The sequence below is a fragment of the Salvelinus namaycush genome, chromosome 37 (assembly GCF_016432855.1).
Source record: "Salvelinus namaycush isolate Seneca chromosome 37, SaNama_1.0, whole genome shotgun sequence".
Taxonomy (NCBI): domain Eukaryota; kingdom Metazoa; phylum Chordata; class Actinopteri; order Salmoniformes; family Salmonidae; genus Salvelinus; species Salvelinus namaycush.
The window spans coordinates 30354677-30371416 of record NC_052343.1 but is presented as its reverse complement, the minus strand read 5'-3'; the positions used below and the strand labels follow the sequence as shown (position 1 = coordinate 30371416).

General features: G+C 49.1%; 1 protein-coding gene across 1 annotated transcript in view; it reads left to right on the top strand.

Moving 5' to 3' along the window:
• nbeal2 (neurobeachin-like 2) overlaps positions 1 to 16740 on the top strand; it is a 72289-nt gene that overhangs the window by 50397 nt on the left and 5152 nt on the right. Inside the window, exons 23-31 of the mRNA XM_038976480.1 lie at positions 168 to 308; positions 3589 to 3719; positions 8244 to 8353; positions 8501 to 8618; positions 8933 to 9030; positions 11941 to 12054; positions 12271 to 12357; positions 13702 to 13811; positions 14416 to 14588. Coding sequence (XP_038832408.1) covers positions 168 to 308; positions 3589 to 3719; positions 8244 to 8353; positions 8501 to 8618; positions 8933 to 9030; positions 11941 to 12054; positions 12271 to 12357; positions 13702 to 13811; positions 14416 to 14588 — 1082 coding nt within the window. The remainder of the gene's footprint in view (positions 1 to 167; positions 309 to 3588; positions 3720 to 8243; positions 8354 to 8500; positions 8619 to 8932; positions 9031 to 11940; positions 12055 to 12270; positions 12358 to 13701; positions 13812 to 14415; positions 14589 to 16740) is intronic.

Below are 16740 nucleotides of genomic sequence, written 5' to 3'. Positions count from 1 at the left end.
ATATGTGTTATGTTCTCTGCATTGAGTCTGTTTATTATGACCAGTATTATACACAGCCTACATGCTCCACTAAATACACTGTGTTACTGCCTGTGTTTCATGTTGAATTCATTGTTGTTCCTGTTAATGCAGGGTACCATTTGAATCATTTTGTCTTGTCTGATCAGGTATGAGAGCTTTGAGGACTCAACGGGCACGATAGATAAGTTCCACTATGGAACACACTACTCTAACGCTGCAGGAGTCATGCACTACATGATCCGTATGGAGCCCTTCACTACCCTCCACATCCAGCTGCAGAGCGGCAGGTACAGTAACCCTTCACCACCCTTCACATCCAGCTGCAGAGCGGCAGGTACAGTAACCCTTCACTACCCTTCACATCCAGCTGCAGAGCGGCAGGTACAGTAACCCTTCACTACCCTTCACATCCAGCTGCAGAGCGGCAGGTACAGTAACCCTTCACCACCCTTCACATCCAGCTGCAGAGCGGCAGGTACAGTAACCCTTCACCACCCTTCACATCCAGCTGCAGAGCGGCAGGTACAGTAACCCTTCACCACCCTTCACATCCAGCTGCAGAGCGGCAGGTACAGTAGCCCTTCACTACCCTTCACATCCAGCTGCAGAGCGGCAGGTACAGTAACCCTTCACCACCCTTCACATCCAGCTGCAGAGCGGCAGGTACAGTAACCCTTCACCACCCTTCACATCCAGCTGCAGAGCGGCAGGTACAGTAACCCTTCACCACCCTTCACATCCAGCTGCAGAGCGGCAGGTACAGTAACCCTTCACCACCCTTCACATCCAGCTGCAGAGCGGCAGGTACAGTAACCCTTCACTACCCTTCACATCCAGCTGCAGAGCGGCAGGTACAGTAACCCTTCACTACCCTTCACATCCAGCTGCAGAGCGGCAGGTACAGTAACCCTTCACCACCCTTCACATCCAGCTGCAGAGCGGCAGGTACAGTAACCCTTCACTACCCTCCACATCCAGCTGCAGGTACAGTAACCCTTCACCACCCTTCACATCCAGCTGCAGAGCGGCAGGTACAGTAACCCTTCACTACCCTCCACATCTAGCTGCAGGTACAGTAACCCTTCACTACCCTCCACATCCAGCTGCAGAGCGGCAGGTATAGTAACCCTTCACTACCCTCCACATCCAGCGGCAGGTACAGTAACCCTTCACTACCCTCCACATCCAGCTGCAGAGCGGCAGGTATAGTAACCCTTCACTACCCTCCACATCCAGCTGCAGAGCGGCAGGTACAGTAACCCTTCACTACCCTCCACATCCAGCGGCAGGTACAGTAACCCTTCACTACCCTTCACATCTAGCTGCAGGTACAGTAACCCTTCACTACCCTCCACATCCAGCTGCAGAGCGGCAGGTACAGTAACCCTTCACTACCCTCCACATCTAGCTGCAGGTACAGTAACCCTTCACTACCCTCCACATCCAGCTGCAGGTACAGTAACCCTTCACCACCCTTCACATCCAGCTGCAGAGCGGCAGGTACAGTAACCCTTCACCACCCTTCACATCCAGCTGCAGAGCGGCAGGTACAGTAACCCTTCACTACCCTTCACATCCAGCTGCAGGTACAGTAACCCTTCACTACCCTCCACATCCAGCTGCAGAGCGGCAGGTACAGTAACCCTTCACTATCCTTCACATCCAGCTGCAGGTACAGTAACCCTTCACTACCCTCCACATCCAGCTGCAGGTACAGTAACCCTTCACTACCCTTCACATCCAGCTGCAGAGCGGCAGGTACAGTAACCCTTCACTACCCTTCACATCCAGCTGCAGAGCGGCAGGTACAGTAACCCTTCACTACCCTTCACATCCAGCTGCAGGTACAGTAACCCTTCACTACCCTTCACATCCAGCTGCAGGTACAGTAACCCTTCACTACCCTCCACATCCAGCTGCAGAGCGGCAGGTACAGTAACCCTTCACTACCCTTCACATCCAGCTGCAGAGCGGCAGGTACAGTAACCCTTCACTACCCTCCACATCCAGCTGCAGAGTGGCAGGTATAGTAACCCTTCACTACCCTTCACATCCAGCTGCAGGTACAGTAACCCTTCACCACCCTCCACATCCAGCTGCAGAGCGGTAGGTACAGTAACCCTTCACTACCCTTCACATCCAGCTGCAGAGCGGCAGGTACAGTAACCCTTCACTACCCTTCACATCCAGCTGCAGAGCGGCAGGTACAGTAACCCTTCACTACCCTTCACATCCAGCTGCAGGTACAGTAACCCTTCACTACCCTCCACATCCAGCTGCAGAGCGGCAGGTACAGTAACCCTTCACTACCCTTCACATCCAGCTGCAGAGCGGCAGGTACAGTAACCCTTCACTACCCTTCACATCCAGCTGCAGAGCGGCAGGTACAGTAACCCTTCACTACCCTTCACATCCAGCTGCAGAGCGGCAGGTACAGTAACCCTTCACTACCCTTCACATCCAGCTGCAGAGCGGCAGGTACAGTAACCCTTCACTACCCTTCACATCCAGCTGCAGAGCGGCAGGTACAGTAACCCTTCACTACCCTTCACATCCAGCTGCAGAGCGGCAGGTACAGTAACCCTTCACTATCCTTCACATCCAGCTGCAGGTACAGTAACCCTTCACTACCCTCCACATCCAGCTGCAGAGCGGCAGGTACAGTAACCCTTCACTATCCTTCACATCCAGCTGCAGGTACAGTAACCCTTCACTACCCTCCACATCCAGCTGCAGAGCGGCAGGTACAGTAACCCTTCACTACCCTCCACATCCAGCTGCAGAGCGGCAGGTACAGTAACCCTTCACTACCCTCCACATCCAGCTGCAGAGCGGCAGGTACAGTAACCCTTCACTACCCTCCACATCCAGCTGCAGAGCGGCAGGTACAGTAACCCTTCACCACCCTCCACATCCAGCTGCAGAGCGGCAGGTACAGTAACCCTTCACTACCCTCCACATCCAGCTGCAGGTACAGTAACCCTTCACTACCCTTCACATCCAGCTGCAGGTACAGTAACCCTTCACCACCCTCCACATCCAGCTGCAGAGCGGCAGGTACAGTAACCCTTCACTACCCTTCACATCCAGCTGCAGAGCGGCAGGTACAGTAACCCTTCACTATCCTTCACATCCAGCTGCAGAGCGGCAGGTACAGTAACCCTTCACTATCCTTCACATCCAGCTGCAGAGCGGCAGGTACAGTAACCCTTCACTACCCTCCACATCCAGCTGCAGAGCGGCAGGTACAGTAACCCTTCACTACCCTTCACATCCAGCTGCAGGTACAGTAACCCTTCACTACCCTTCACATCCAGCTGCAGGTACAATAACCCTTCACCACCCTTCACATCCAGCTGCAGAGCGGCAGGTACAGCAGGGGTGTGTGTGTGGGTGTATATTGGGTTGTTTGAAGACACAAGTGTGTATCAGGGTGTATGGAGCTGTGGAAGGGAGTGTGGTGGTGTTTGAAGTTGTATGAGGGTGTAAGGTATTAACCTAACATTTCAAAGTGTGTGTGTGAATGTTACATTTGAACAGTGTGGTTCCTGGCCGTGTGTGTTGCAGGTTTGACTGTGCAGACCGTCAGTTCCACTCTGTAGCAGCAGCCTGGCAGGCTCGCATGGAGAGCCCCGCTGACGTCAAAGAGCTCATCCCTGAGTTCTTCTACTTCCCAGAGTTCCTGCAGAACATCAACGGTGAGTAGCACTAAGGCTGTGTTCCCTTCACATGAGGAGGACTAAGGCTGTGTTCACTTCACATGAGGAAGACTAAGGCTGTGTTCACTTCACATGAGGAAGACTAAGGCTGTGTTCACTTCACATGAGGATGACTAAGGCTGTGTTCACTTCACATGAGGAAGACTAAGGCTGTGTTCCCTTCACATGAGGAAGACTAAGGCTGTGTTCACTTCACATGAGGAAGACTAAGGCTGTGTTCACTTCACATGAGGAAGACTAAGGCTGTGTTCACTTCACATGAGGATGACTAAGGCTGTGTTCACTTCACATGAGGAAGACTAAGGCTGTGTTCCCTTCACATGAGGAAGACTAAGGCTGTGTTCACTTCACATGAGGATGACTAAGGCTGTGTTCACTTCACATGAGGATGACTAAGGCTGTGTTCACTTCACATGAGGAAGACTAGGGCTGTGTTCACTTCACATGAGGAAGACTAAGGCTGTGTTCACTTCACATGAGGAAGACTAAGGCTGTGTTCCCTTCACATGAGGAAGACTAAGGCTGTGTTCACTTCACATGAGGAAGACTAAGGCTGTGTTCACTTCACATGAGGAAGACTAAGGCTGTGTTCACTTCACATGAGGATGACTAAGGCTGTGTTCACTTCACATGAGGAAGACTAAGGCTGTGTTCACTTCACATGAGGAAGACTAAGGCTGTGTTCACTTCACATGAGGAAGACTAAGGCTGTGTTCACTTCACATGAGGAAGACTAAGGCTGTGTTCACTTCACATGAGGAAGACTAAGGCTGTGTTCACTTCACATGAGGAAGACTAAGGCTGTGTTCACTTCACATGAGGATGACTAAGGCTGTGTTCACTTCACATGAGGATGACTAAGGCTGTGTTCACTTCACATGAGGATGACTAAGGCTGTGTTCACTTCACATGAGGAAGACTAAGGCTGTGTTCACTTCACATGAGGAAGACTAAGGCTGTGTTCACTTCACATGAGGAAGACTAAGGCTGTGTTCACTTCACATGAGGAAGACTAAGGCTGTGTTCACTTCACATGAGGAAGACTAAGGCTGTGTTTACTTCACATGAGGAAGACTAAGGCTGTGTTCACTTCACATGAGGAAGACTAAGGCTGTGTTTACTTCACATGAGGAAGACTAAGGCTGTGTTCCCTTCACATGAGGAAGACTAAGGCTGTGTTCACTTCACATGAGGATGACTAAGGCTGTGTTTACTTCACATGAGGATGACTAAGGCTGTGTTCACTTCACATGAGGATGACTAAGGCTGTGTTCACTTCACATGAGGAAGACTAAGGCTGTGTTCACTTCACATGAGGATGACTAAGGCTGTGTTCCCTTCACATGAGGAAGACTAAGGCTGTGTTCCCTTCACATGAGGAGGACTAAGGCTGTGTTCACTTCACATGAGGAAGACTAAGGCTGTGTTCACTTCACATGAGGAAGACTAAGGCTGTGTTCACTTCACATGAGGATGACTAAGGCTGTGTTCCCTTCACATGAGGAAGACTAAGGCTGTGTTCCCTTCACATGAGGAGGACTAAGGCTGTGTTCACTTCACATGAGGAAGACTAAGGCTGTGTTCCCTTCACATGAGGAAGACTAAGGCTGTGTTCACTTCACATGAGGATGACTAGGGCTGTGTTCACTTCACATGAGGAAGACTACGGCTGTGTTCCCTTCACATGAGGAAGACTAAGGCTGTGTTCACTTCACATGAGGATGACTAAGGCTGTGTTCACTTCACATGAGGAGGACTAAGGCTGTGTTCACTTCACATGAGGAAGACTAGGGCTGTGTTCACTTCACATGAGGAAGACTAAGGCTGTGTTCACTTCACATGAGGATGACTAAGGCTGTGTTCCCTTCACATGAGGAAGACTAAGGCTGTGTTCACTTCACATGAGGAAGACTAGGGCTGTGTTCACTTCACATGAGGAAGACTAAGGCTGTGTTCACTTCACATGAGGAAGACTAAGGCTGTGTTCCCTTCACATGAGGAAGACTAAGGCTGTGTTCACTTCACATGAGGAAGACTAAGGCTGTGTTCACTTCACATGAGGAAGACTAAGGCTGTGTTCACTTCACATGAGGAAGACTAAGGCTGTGTTCACTTCACATGAGGATGACTAAGGCTGTGTTCACTTCACATGAGGATGACTAAGGCTGTGTTCACTTCACATGAGGATGACTAAGGCTGTGTTCACTTCACATGAGGAAGACTAAGGCTGTGTTCACTTCACATGAGGATGACTCAGGCTGTGTTCACTTCACATGAGGATGACTAAGGCTGTGTTTACTTCACATGAGGAAGACTAAGGCTGTGTTCACTTCACATGAGGATGACTAAGGCTGTGTTCACTTCACATGAGGAAGACTAAGGCTGTGTTCACTTCACATGAGGATGACTAAGGCTGTGTTCACTTCACATGAGGAAGACTAAGGCTGTGTTCACTTCACATGAGGATGACTAAGGCTGTGTTCAATTCACATGAGGAAGACTAAGGCTGTGTTCACTTCACATGAGGAAGACTAAGGCTGTGTTCACTTCACATGAGGATGACTAAGGCTGTGTTCCCTTCACATGAGGAAGACTAAGGCTGTGTTCACTTCACATGAGGAAGACTAAGGCTGTGTTCACTTCACATGAGGAAGACTAAGGCTGTGTTCACTTCACATGAGGATGACTAAGGCTGTGTTCACTTCACATGAGGATGACTAAGGCTGTGTTCACTTCACATGAGGATGACTAAGGCTGTGTTCACTTCACATGAGGAAGACTAAGGCTGTGTTCACTTCACATGAGGAAGACTAAGGCTGTGTTCACTTCACATGAGGAAGACTAAGGCTGTGTTCACTTCACATGAGGAAGACTAAGGCTGTGTTCACTTCACATGAGGAAGACTAAGGCTGTGTTTACTTCACATGAGGAAGACTAAAGTTAAATCTAGAATTGGCTTCCTATTTCGCAACAAAGCATCTGTTACGGGATTTTTATGAATTTTAACAGCATCCTTCACTAATGCTGCCAAACATACCCTCGTACAACTGACCATCCTACCGATTCTCGACTTCGGCGATGTCATTTACAAAATAGCCTCCAATACCCTACTCAATAAATTGGATGCAGTCTATCACAGTGTCATCCGTTTTGTCACCAAAGCCCCATATACTACCCACCACTGCGACCTGTATGCTCTCGTTGGCTGGCCCTCGCTTCATACTCGTCTCCAAACCCACTGGCTCCAGGTCATCTACAATACCCTGCTAGGTAAAGCCCCGCCTTATCTCAGCTCGCTGGTCACCATAGCAGCACCCACCTGTAGCACGTGCTCCAGCAGGTATATCTCTCTGGTCACCCCCAAAGCCAATTCCTCCTTTGGCCGCCTCTCCTTCCAGTTCTCTGCTGCCAATGACTGGAACAAACTCTCTGAAACTGGAAACACTTATCTCCCTCACTAGCTTTAAGCACCAGCTGTCAGAGCAGCTCACAGATTACTGCACCTGTACATAGCCCATCTATAATTTAGCCCAAACAACTACCTCTCCCCCTACTGTATTTATTTATTTATTTTGCTCCTTTGCACCCCATTATTTCGATCTCTACTTTGCACATTCTTCCACTGCAAATCTACCATTCCAGTGTTTTACTTTTACTTGCTATATTGTATTTACTTCGCCACCATGGCCTTTTTTTGCCTTTACCTCCCTTATCTCACCTCATTTGCTCAAATTGTATATAGACTTATTTTTCTACTGTATTATTGACTGTATGTTTGTTTTACTCCATGTGTAACTCTGTGTTGTTGTATGTGTCGAACTGCTTTGCTTTATCTTGGCCAGGTCGCAATTGTAAATGAGAACTTTTTCTCAACTTGCCTACCTGGCTAAATAAAGGTGAAATAAATAAATAAATAAACATGAGGAAGACGAAGGCTGTGTTCACTTCACATGAGGAAGACTAAGGCTGTGTTCACTTCACATGAGGAAGACTAAGACTGTGTTCCCTTCACATGAGGAAGACTAAGGCTGTGTTCCCTTCACATGAGGAAGACTAGGGCTGTGTTCCCTTCACATGCGGATGACAAAGGCTGTGTTCTCTTCACATGAGGAAGACTAAGGCTGTGTTCCCTTCACATGAGGAAGACTAGGGCTGTGTTCCCTTCACATGAGGATGACGAAGGCTGTGTTCTCTTCACATGAGGAAGACTAAGGCTGCTGTGTTAGCGAACTCACTCTGGAGTGTCAAAGTGCACTCTGGGAACTGTCAATCCAGAGTGCTCTATAATCTGAGTAGATTTCCAGAGTGTATTTCTGAAAGCATCCTAAGTGGAATGCAACGATGTTAAGTTCATCCCTATTCACAAGTCATTCCTTACACAGTATATCAACACAACAGAAATATATCATAGTGTTTCATAGAGCCTCATAACCTACCAAATGTTGGATACTCTGTTTACGTAGCTGAGGAAGGATTGACTGTGTCTGTGTGTGTTTACTGCAGGGTTTGACCTGGGCAGTCTGCAGATGACCCACAACAATGTGGCTGATGTTCTGTTGCCACAATGGGCCTCGTCTAGAGAAGACTTCATCAGGAAACACAGGAAAGCTCTGGTGAGGCCTTCCGCCTGGAAAAATAATCTATGGGAAACGCTGGTGCAACCCCCACAGCCATGCTACACTCTCTGATTGGACACATCTTAATCAAGTAATCAAATACATTTCCTTTTACAAATGCATTTTTCCCTCAATATGGTGTAGGAGTGTGAACACGTTTCCTCTCACCTCCATGAGTGGATTGATCTGATCTTTGGCTGCAAGCAGAGAGGGGAGGAGGCGGTTGAGGCTCTCAATGTCTTCTACTACTGCACCTATGAAGGTAAGGAGAGAGGAGGGCTGAGTCCCAAATGACACCTTATTCTCTATATAGGTCACTACTTTTGACCAAAGCCCTATGGCTCCTAGTCTAAAGTAGTGCACTATATAGGGAAACGGGTACAATTTGAGACTCACAACTTCTCCCAATGTGATATGAGGAATAGGAGTGGGTGAGAGAGCTCTTCCCTCCATCCTCACTCAGACACCACAATGTATACTAGGTACATTTCCATATCAGAGTTGCGTAATAGACTTCTATTCTGGTCTGTTCTATTCTGTTGTGTTCTATTTATTATATTCTGTTATTTTGTGTAGGTGCGGTGGATCTGGATGCCATAGCCAATGAGACGGAGCGCAAGGCCCTGGAGGGCATCATCAGTAACTTTGGACAGACGCCCTGTCAACTACTCAAGGTGTGTGTGTGTGTGTGGTGTGTGTGTGGTGTGTGTGTGTGGTGTGTGTGTGTGTGTGTGTGTGTGTGTGTGTGTGTGTGTGTGTGTGTGTGTGTGTGTGTGTGTGTGTGTGTGGTGTGTGTGTGGTGTGTGTGTGTGTGTGTGTGTGTGTGTGTGTGTGTGTGTGTGTGTGTGTGTCTCTCGAGGTCTGACCCCTGTCACATTACATTTATAGTCCTGCTTGATTTGTTAAACACTCATTTATAGTCTCACTCCATAAACCAGAGGGAATGGTTGTATTGAGTCTGGAGAGTAGAGTGTTTACGACTCCTGCTGTGTGTGTGTGTGTGTGTGTTTGACTGAATGACACTGTTTATCAGTCTGTGAATCTGACTGTCTGTAGCTCCCTGTCTGGGTGTCCGTCTGTAGCTCTCTGTCTGGGTGTCTGTAGCTCTCTGTCTGGGTGTGTGTAGCTAGCTGTCTGGGTGTGTGTAGCTAGCTGTCTGGGTGTGTGTAGCTAGCTGTCTGGGTGTCTATAGCTAGCTGTCTGAGTGTCTGTAGCTAGCTGTCTGGGTGTCTGTAGCTAGCTGTCTGGGTGTCTGTAGCTAGCTGTCTGGGTGTGTGTAGCTAGCTGTCTGGGTGTCTATAGCTAGCTGTCTGAGTGTCTGTAGCTAGCTGTCTGGGTGTCTGTAGCTAGCTGTCTGGGTGTCTGTAGCTAGCTGTCTGGGTGTCTGTCTGTAGCTTCCTGTCTGGGTGTCTGTAGCTAGCTGTCAGGGTGTGTGTAGCTAGCTGTCTGGGTGTGTGTAGCTAGCTGTCTGGGTGTGTGTAGCTAGCTGTCTGGGTGTCTGTAGCTAGCTGTCTGGGTGTCTGTAGCTAGCTGTCTGGGTGTCTGTAGCTAGCTGTCTGGGTGTCTGTAGCTAGCTGTCTGGGTGTCTGTCTGTAGCTTCCTGTCTGGGTGTCTGTAGCTAGCTGTCTGGGTGTCTGTCTGTAGCTTCCTGTCTGGGTGTCTGTAGCTAGCTGTCTGGGTGTGTGTAGCTAGCTGTCTGGGTGTCTGTAGCTAGCTGTCTGGGTGTCTGTAGCTAGCTGTCTGGGTGTCTGTCTGTAGCTTCCTGTCTGGGTGTCTGTCTGTAGCTTCCTGTCTGGGTGTCTGTCTGTAGCTTCCTGTCTGGGTGTCTGTAGCTAGCTGTCTGGGTGTGTGTAGCTAGCTGTCTGGGTGTCTGTAGCTAGCTGTCTGGGTGTCTGTAGCTAGCTGTCTGGGTGTCTGTAGCTAGCTGTCTGGGTGTCTGCAGCTAGCTGTCTGGGTGTCTGTCTGTAGCTAGCTGTCTGGGTGTCTGTAGCTAGCTGTCTGGGTGTCTGTCTGTAGCTAGCTGTCTGGGTGTGTGTAGCTAGCTGTCTGGGTGTCTGCAGCTAGCTGTCTGGGTGTCTGTCTGTAGCTAGCTATCTGGGTGTGTGTAGCTAGCTGTCTGGGTGTCTGCAGCTAGCTGTCTGGGTGTCTGCAGCTAGCTGTCTGGGTGTCTGTCTGTAGCTAGCTGTCTGGGTGTCTGTCTGTAGCTAGCTGTCTGGGTGTCTGTCTGTAGCTAGCTGTCTGGGTGTCTGTAGCTAGCTGTCTGGGTGTGTGTAGCTAGCTGTCTGGGTGTGTGTAGCTAGCTGTCTGGGTGTCTGTAGCTAGCTGTCTGGGTGTCTGTAGCTAGCTGTCTGGGTGTCTGTAGCTAGCTGTCTGGGTGTCTGTAGATAGCTGTCTGGGTGTCTGTCTGTAGCTTCCTGTCTGGGTGTCTGTAGCTAGCTGTCTGGGTGTGTGTAGCTAGCTGTCTGGGTGTCTGTAGCTAGCTGTCTGGGTGTCTGTAGCTAGCTGTCTGGGTGTCTGTCTGTAGCTTCCTGTCTGGGTGTCTGTCTGTAGCTTCCTGTCTGTGTGTCTGTCTGTAGCTTCCTGTCTGGGTGTCTGTAGCTAGCTGTCTGGGTGTGTGTAGCTAGCTGTCTGGGTGTCTGTAGCTAGCTGTCTGGGTGTCTGTCTGTAGCTTCCTGTCTGGGTGTCTGTCTGTAGCTTCCTGTCTGGGTGTCTGTCTGTAGCTTCCTGTCTGGGTGTCTGTCTGTAGCTTCCTGTCTGGGTGTCTGTAGCTCGCTGTCTGGGTGTGTGTAGCTAGCTGTCTGGGTGTCTGTAGCTAGCTGTCTGGGTGTCTGTCTGTAGCTAGCTGTCTGGGTGTCTGCAGCTAGCTGTCTGGGTGTCTGTCTGTAGCTAGCTGTCTGGGTGTGTGTAGCTAGCTGTCTGGGTGTCTGCAGCTAGCTGTCTGGGTGTCTGTCTGTAGCTAGATGTCTGGGTGTCTGCAGCTAGCTGTCTGGGTGTCTGCAGCTAGCTGTCTGGGTGTCTGTCTGTAGCTAGCTGTCTGGGTGTCTGTCTGTAGCTAGCTGTCTGGGTGTCTGTCTGTAGCTAGCTGTCTGGGTGTCTGTAGCTAGCTGTCTGGGTGTGTGTAGCTAGCTGTCTGGGTGTGTGTAGCTAGCTGTCTGGGTGTGTGTAGCTAGCTGTCTGGGTGTCTGTAGCTAGCTGTCTGGGTGTCTGGAGCTAGGTGTCTGTAGCTAGCTGTCTGGGTGTCTGGAGCTAGCTGTCTGGGTGTCTGTAGCTAGCTGTCTGGGTAGCTGTCTGGGTGTCTGTAGCCAGCTGTCTGGGTGTCTGTAGCTAGCTGTCTGGGTGTCTGGAGCTAGCTGTCTGGGTGTCTGGAGCTAGGTGTCTGTAGCTAGCTGTCTGGGTGTCTGTAGCTAGCTGTCTGGGTGTCTGTAGCTAGCTGTCTGGGTAGCTGTCTGGGTGTCTGTAGCCAGCTGTCTGGGTGTCTGTAGCTAGCTGTCTGGGTGTCTGTAGCTAGCTGTCTGGGTGTCTGTAGCTAGTACCTCAGTGGGACATTGACTGACCCAGTGTGCTCTTTCTTCCTTTCTTGTTAGGAGCCACACCCTCCTCGTATGTCATCAGAGAATGCCTCTAGGAGGCAGGCCCGCATGGACACTCTACCCCCCAACCTGTTTGAACAGCTCGACAAACTACGCCCTTTTAAGGAGGTAAAGAGAGGAATCATTCTCCTATATTTCATCAGAATCATAAAGTTTCTCTAGTAGTCTATATCATAGCCCCTACATTTAAAATTACAATAACCACTTCAGTATTCAAATGTTGAGTGTGTGTGTGTGTGTGTGTGTGTGTGTGTGTGTGTGTGTGTGTGTGTGTGTGTGTGTGTGTGTGTGTGTGTGTGCGTGTGCGTGTGTGTGTGCTCCTAGGTGGTGTGTGATGGGCGACCTCTGGTCCAGGCGGTGGTTCCCAGGAACCAGACCCGCTCCTTTATCATCCAGGGCTCTGACGTACTGGTGAGAACACAATCTCACTCACTCACACGCAGGCAGCAGGTAGCCTAGCGGTTGGCGTGTTGGGCCAGTAACAGAAAGGTCACTAGTTGGAATCCCCGAGCCGTCAATCTGTCGATGTCCCGTTGAGTAAGGTACTTAACCCTAATTGCTCCAGGTCCTTGTGATTAAAATAATTACACATTTACCTGATTTGTTTGATATTAATAGTTAGCAATTAATACTTAACAAATAGGAGGATATTTCTGTCCTGTTAGTGTCTGTGTTTTTATGGTCTCCACTCTAGTTCCCTGCAGCTAATCTGGGCGTATGGTCACTGGAGATGGCTTGAGTTGACAAATGAGTTAAAGACTGCATTACATAGACAATAAAGTGTTTTACTAGAGATAGTTTAGAGGTAGAACAATCCCTCCTTGTCTCTAAATCATCCGTGCATCTGGGAAACTAAGCCAGGAAGGGATTCAGACAACAACCCAGGTGCAGATAACGTCAGGATGAACCCAGAGTGGCTTATGATGCTCCTTGGTCTGAATAAGGGGGGTTGAACCCACCATGACTGAGCATTGTTACTGTCAGCTATACATAGTGTTCTGCATTTGTGTAAAGGTTAGGTTACTCGGTCCAACACTCAAGTGTGGGGGTTAGGGGGGAGGGGTCGACCAGCCTCATTATTTGCAGTAATTAATCAATATTAAATCAAGATGATTGTTTGAAGAAATGGCCAAATCTCTCTCAGTACTGAATTTCCACGACAGTCTCTGTTGATAATGGCTGATGCTGGCCGTGACCTCACTCTCCCAGGGTGTTTCAGGGGAGTGGGGATCTGTAAAAAACACTTTTCCAATTCACACATGGTATTAATACACACTTGTTAATGTGTGAAATAGGACAAATACTGTATAAGCACCAAATTATTACACACACACACACACACACACACACACACACACACACACACACACACACACACACACACACACACACACACACACACAAAGAGACAAACTAGAGAAGGGACACACTGATACCTCACTGACACCAGCCTCTCTCACACTCAGCACAGCTACATGAAACAACACATTCAAGGTGTGCTAAAGATGTTGGACCTTTCTGCTTGGTTGAAGAGATACAGAGGTGCAGCACAGGGTTGCACAAGTAACTTTCTCAGGTTAACCAGAAATCCCAGTTGGTAGACTCCTGGAAGGATGAGGAGTCTGGGAATGCTCTGACCAGGACTTCTGGAAAACCCAGGAATTTGGGGGAAAGTTACCAGAATTGTTTAAGCCATGTTCAGTATGGGACTTCTTTTGACTGTCTCCCTCCCTCTGCTCTCTTCCTTCCCTGTAGGTGACAGTGAGTTCTAACGGTCTGATTGGGACCCACAGCTGGCTGCCTTACGATAAGAACATCGCCAACTACTTCACCTTCACCAAGGACCCCACTGTGGCCAATCCCAAGTAAGTTAGTGGCCCTACAGAATGCCTGCCAAGAAATGACAACAAAAAGTAAATCCCACTCTAAACACAGAGAGAAGGATAAGGAGGACCCCACCACACACTGTGTGTCTGCATCCCAAATGGCACCCTATTCCCTATATAGTGCCCTACAGGACCCTATGGGCTCTGGTCAAAAGGAGTGGGCTAAATAGGGCACAGTGTTCCATTTGGGACTCAAACTGTGTAGTGTGTAGCCATCCCATCTGGTCCCCAGCTCAGCTGCTTGCTTTTATTCATGTGACTTCAAAGCACAAGTTTAAATGGATGGAGAAGTCTGTGTTTTATGAGGCTGGAGCGTTAGAGCTGCACTGACCCGATAAACATGTGTCTTATTGGGATTAGTCTGAATGGGAAACACTTTAGTTCCTTTTCATTAATAAACAACATCTTTCTGCTGGAAAATGTTAAAGGACAAATCACCATTTGTTTATATTAACATGACACAACTATAGAAACATTTTGGTTTCAACAACCTCTCTTTTCCTTCAGTTAAAGGCCCATTATTGTAAATCATTACTAGGTTTACTCAACCTCCGCTCTTGGCTCTCTCTCCTCCCTCCTGTAGAACCCAGCGGTTCCTCAGCGGTCTCTTCGCCCCAGGGGTAGATCTCAGAACCCAGGTGTTGGTGGTGTCGAACGATGGCCGTCTGCTGTTCAGTGGAGGACACTGGGACTGCAGCCTCCGAGTCACCCAGCTGGGAAAGGGCAAACTGGTGGGCAGGATCTGCCGACACATCGGTGAGCTACAAGATAATGATGGGAGGACGGGGAGGGAGGACGGGGAGGGATGGAGGACGGGTGGAAGGGGAGGGAGGACGGGAAGGGAGGGAGGACGGGAGGACGGGGAGGGAGGGAAGGAGGGAGGACAGGAGGACGGGGAGGGAGGGAAAGAGGGAGGACAGGAGGACGGGGAGGGAGGACAGGAGGACGGGAGGACAGGGAAGGAGGACGGGGAGGGAGGACGGGGAGGGAGGACGGATGGAGAGGAGACATGTCTGATAGTGATGTGTGTCCTGTAGACCTGGTAACATGTCTGATAGTGATGAGTGTCCTGTAGACCTGGTAACATGTCTGATAGTGATGAGTGTCCTGTAGACCTGGTAACATGTCTGATAGTGATGAGTGTCCTGTAGACCTGGTAACATGTCTGATAGTGATGAGTGTCCTGTAGACCTGGTAACATGTCTGATAGTGATGGGTGTCCTGTAGACCTGGTAACATGTCTGATAGTGATGGGTGTCCTGTCTGTCCTGTAGACCTGGTAACATGTCTGATAGTGATGAGTGTCCTGTAGACCTGGTAACATGTCTGATAGTGATGGGTGTCCTGTAGACCTGGTAACATGTCTGATAGTGATGGGTGTCCTGTAGACCTGGTAACATGTCTGATAGTGATGGGTGTCCTGTAGACCTGGTAACATGTCTGATAGTGATGAGTGTCCTGTAGACCTGGTAACATGTCTGATAGTGATGAGTGTCCTGTCTGTCCTGTAGACGTGGTGACATGTCTGATAGTGATGAGTGTCCTGTAGACCTGGTAACATGTCTGATAGTGATGGGTGTCCTGTAGACCTGGTAACATGTCTGATAGTGATGAGTGTCCTGTAGACCTGGTAACATGTCTGATAGTGATGAGTGTCCTGTAGACCTGGTAACATGTCTGATAGTGATGAGTGTCCTGTAGACCTGGTAACATGTCTGATAGTGATGAGTGTCCTGTCTGTCCTGTAGACGTGGTGACATGTCTGATAGTGATGGGTGTCCTGTAGACCTGGTAACATGTCTGATAGTGATGGGTGTCCTGTAGACCTGGTAACATGTCTGATAGTGATGAGTGTCCTGTAGACCTGGTAACATGTCTGATAGTGATGAGTGTCCTGTAGACCTGGTAACATGTCTGATAGTGATGGGTGTCCTGTAGACCTGGTAACATGTCTGATAGTGATGAGTGTCCTGTCTGTCCTGTAGACCTGGTAACATGTCTGATAGTGATGGGTGTCCTGTAGACCTGGTAACATGTCTGATAGTGATGAGTGTCCTGTCTGTCCTGTAGACCTGGTAACATGTCTGATAGTGATGAGTGTCCTGTAGACCTGGTAACATGTCTGATAGTGATGAGTGTCCTGTCTGTCCTGTAGACCTGGTAACATGTCTGATAGTGATGAGTGTCCTGTAGACCTGGTAACATGTCTGATAGTGATGAGTGTCCTGTAGACCTGGTAACATGTCTGATAGTGATGAGTGTCCTGTAGACCTGGTAACATGTCTGATAGTGATGTCTGTCCTGTAGACCTGGTAACATGTCTGATAGTGATGAGTGTCCTGTAGACCTGGTAACATGTCTGATAGTGATGAGTGTCCTGTAGACCTGGTAACATGTCTGATAGTGATGGGTGTCCTGTAGACCTGGTAACATGTCTGATAGTGATGAGTGTCCTGTAGACCTGGTAACATGTCTGATAGTGATGGGTGTCCTGTCTGTCCTGTAGACCTGGTAACATGTCTGATAGTGATGGGTGTCCTGTAGACCTGGTAACATGTCTGATAGTGATGGGTGTCCTGTAGACCTGGTAACATGTCTGATAGTGATGGGTGTCCTGTAGACCTGGTAACATGTCTGATAGTGATGAGTGTCCTGTAGACCTGGTAACATGTCTGATAGTGATGGGTGTCCTGTAGACCTGGTAACATGTCTGATAGTGATGAGTGTCCTGTAGACCTGGTAACATGTCTGATAGTGTTGAGTGTCCTGTCTGTCCTGTAGACGTGGTAACATGTCTGATAGTGATGAGTGTCCTGTAGACCTGGTAACATGTCTGATAGTGATGAGTGTCCTGTAGACCTGGTAACATGTCTGATAGTGATGAGTGTCCTGTAGACCTGGTAACATG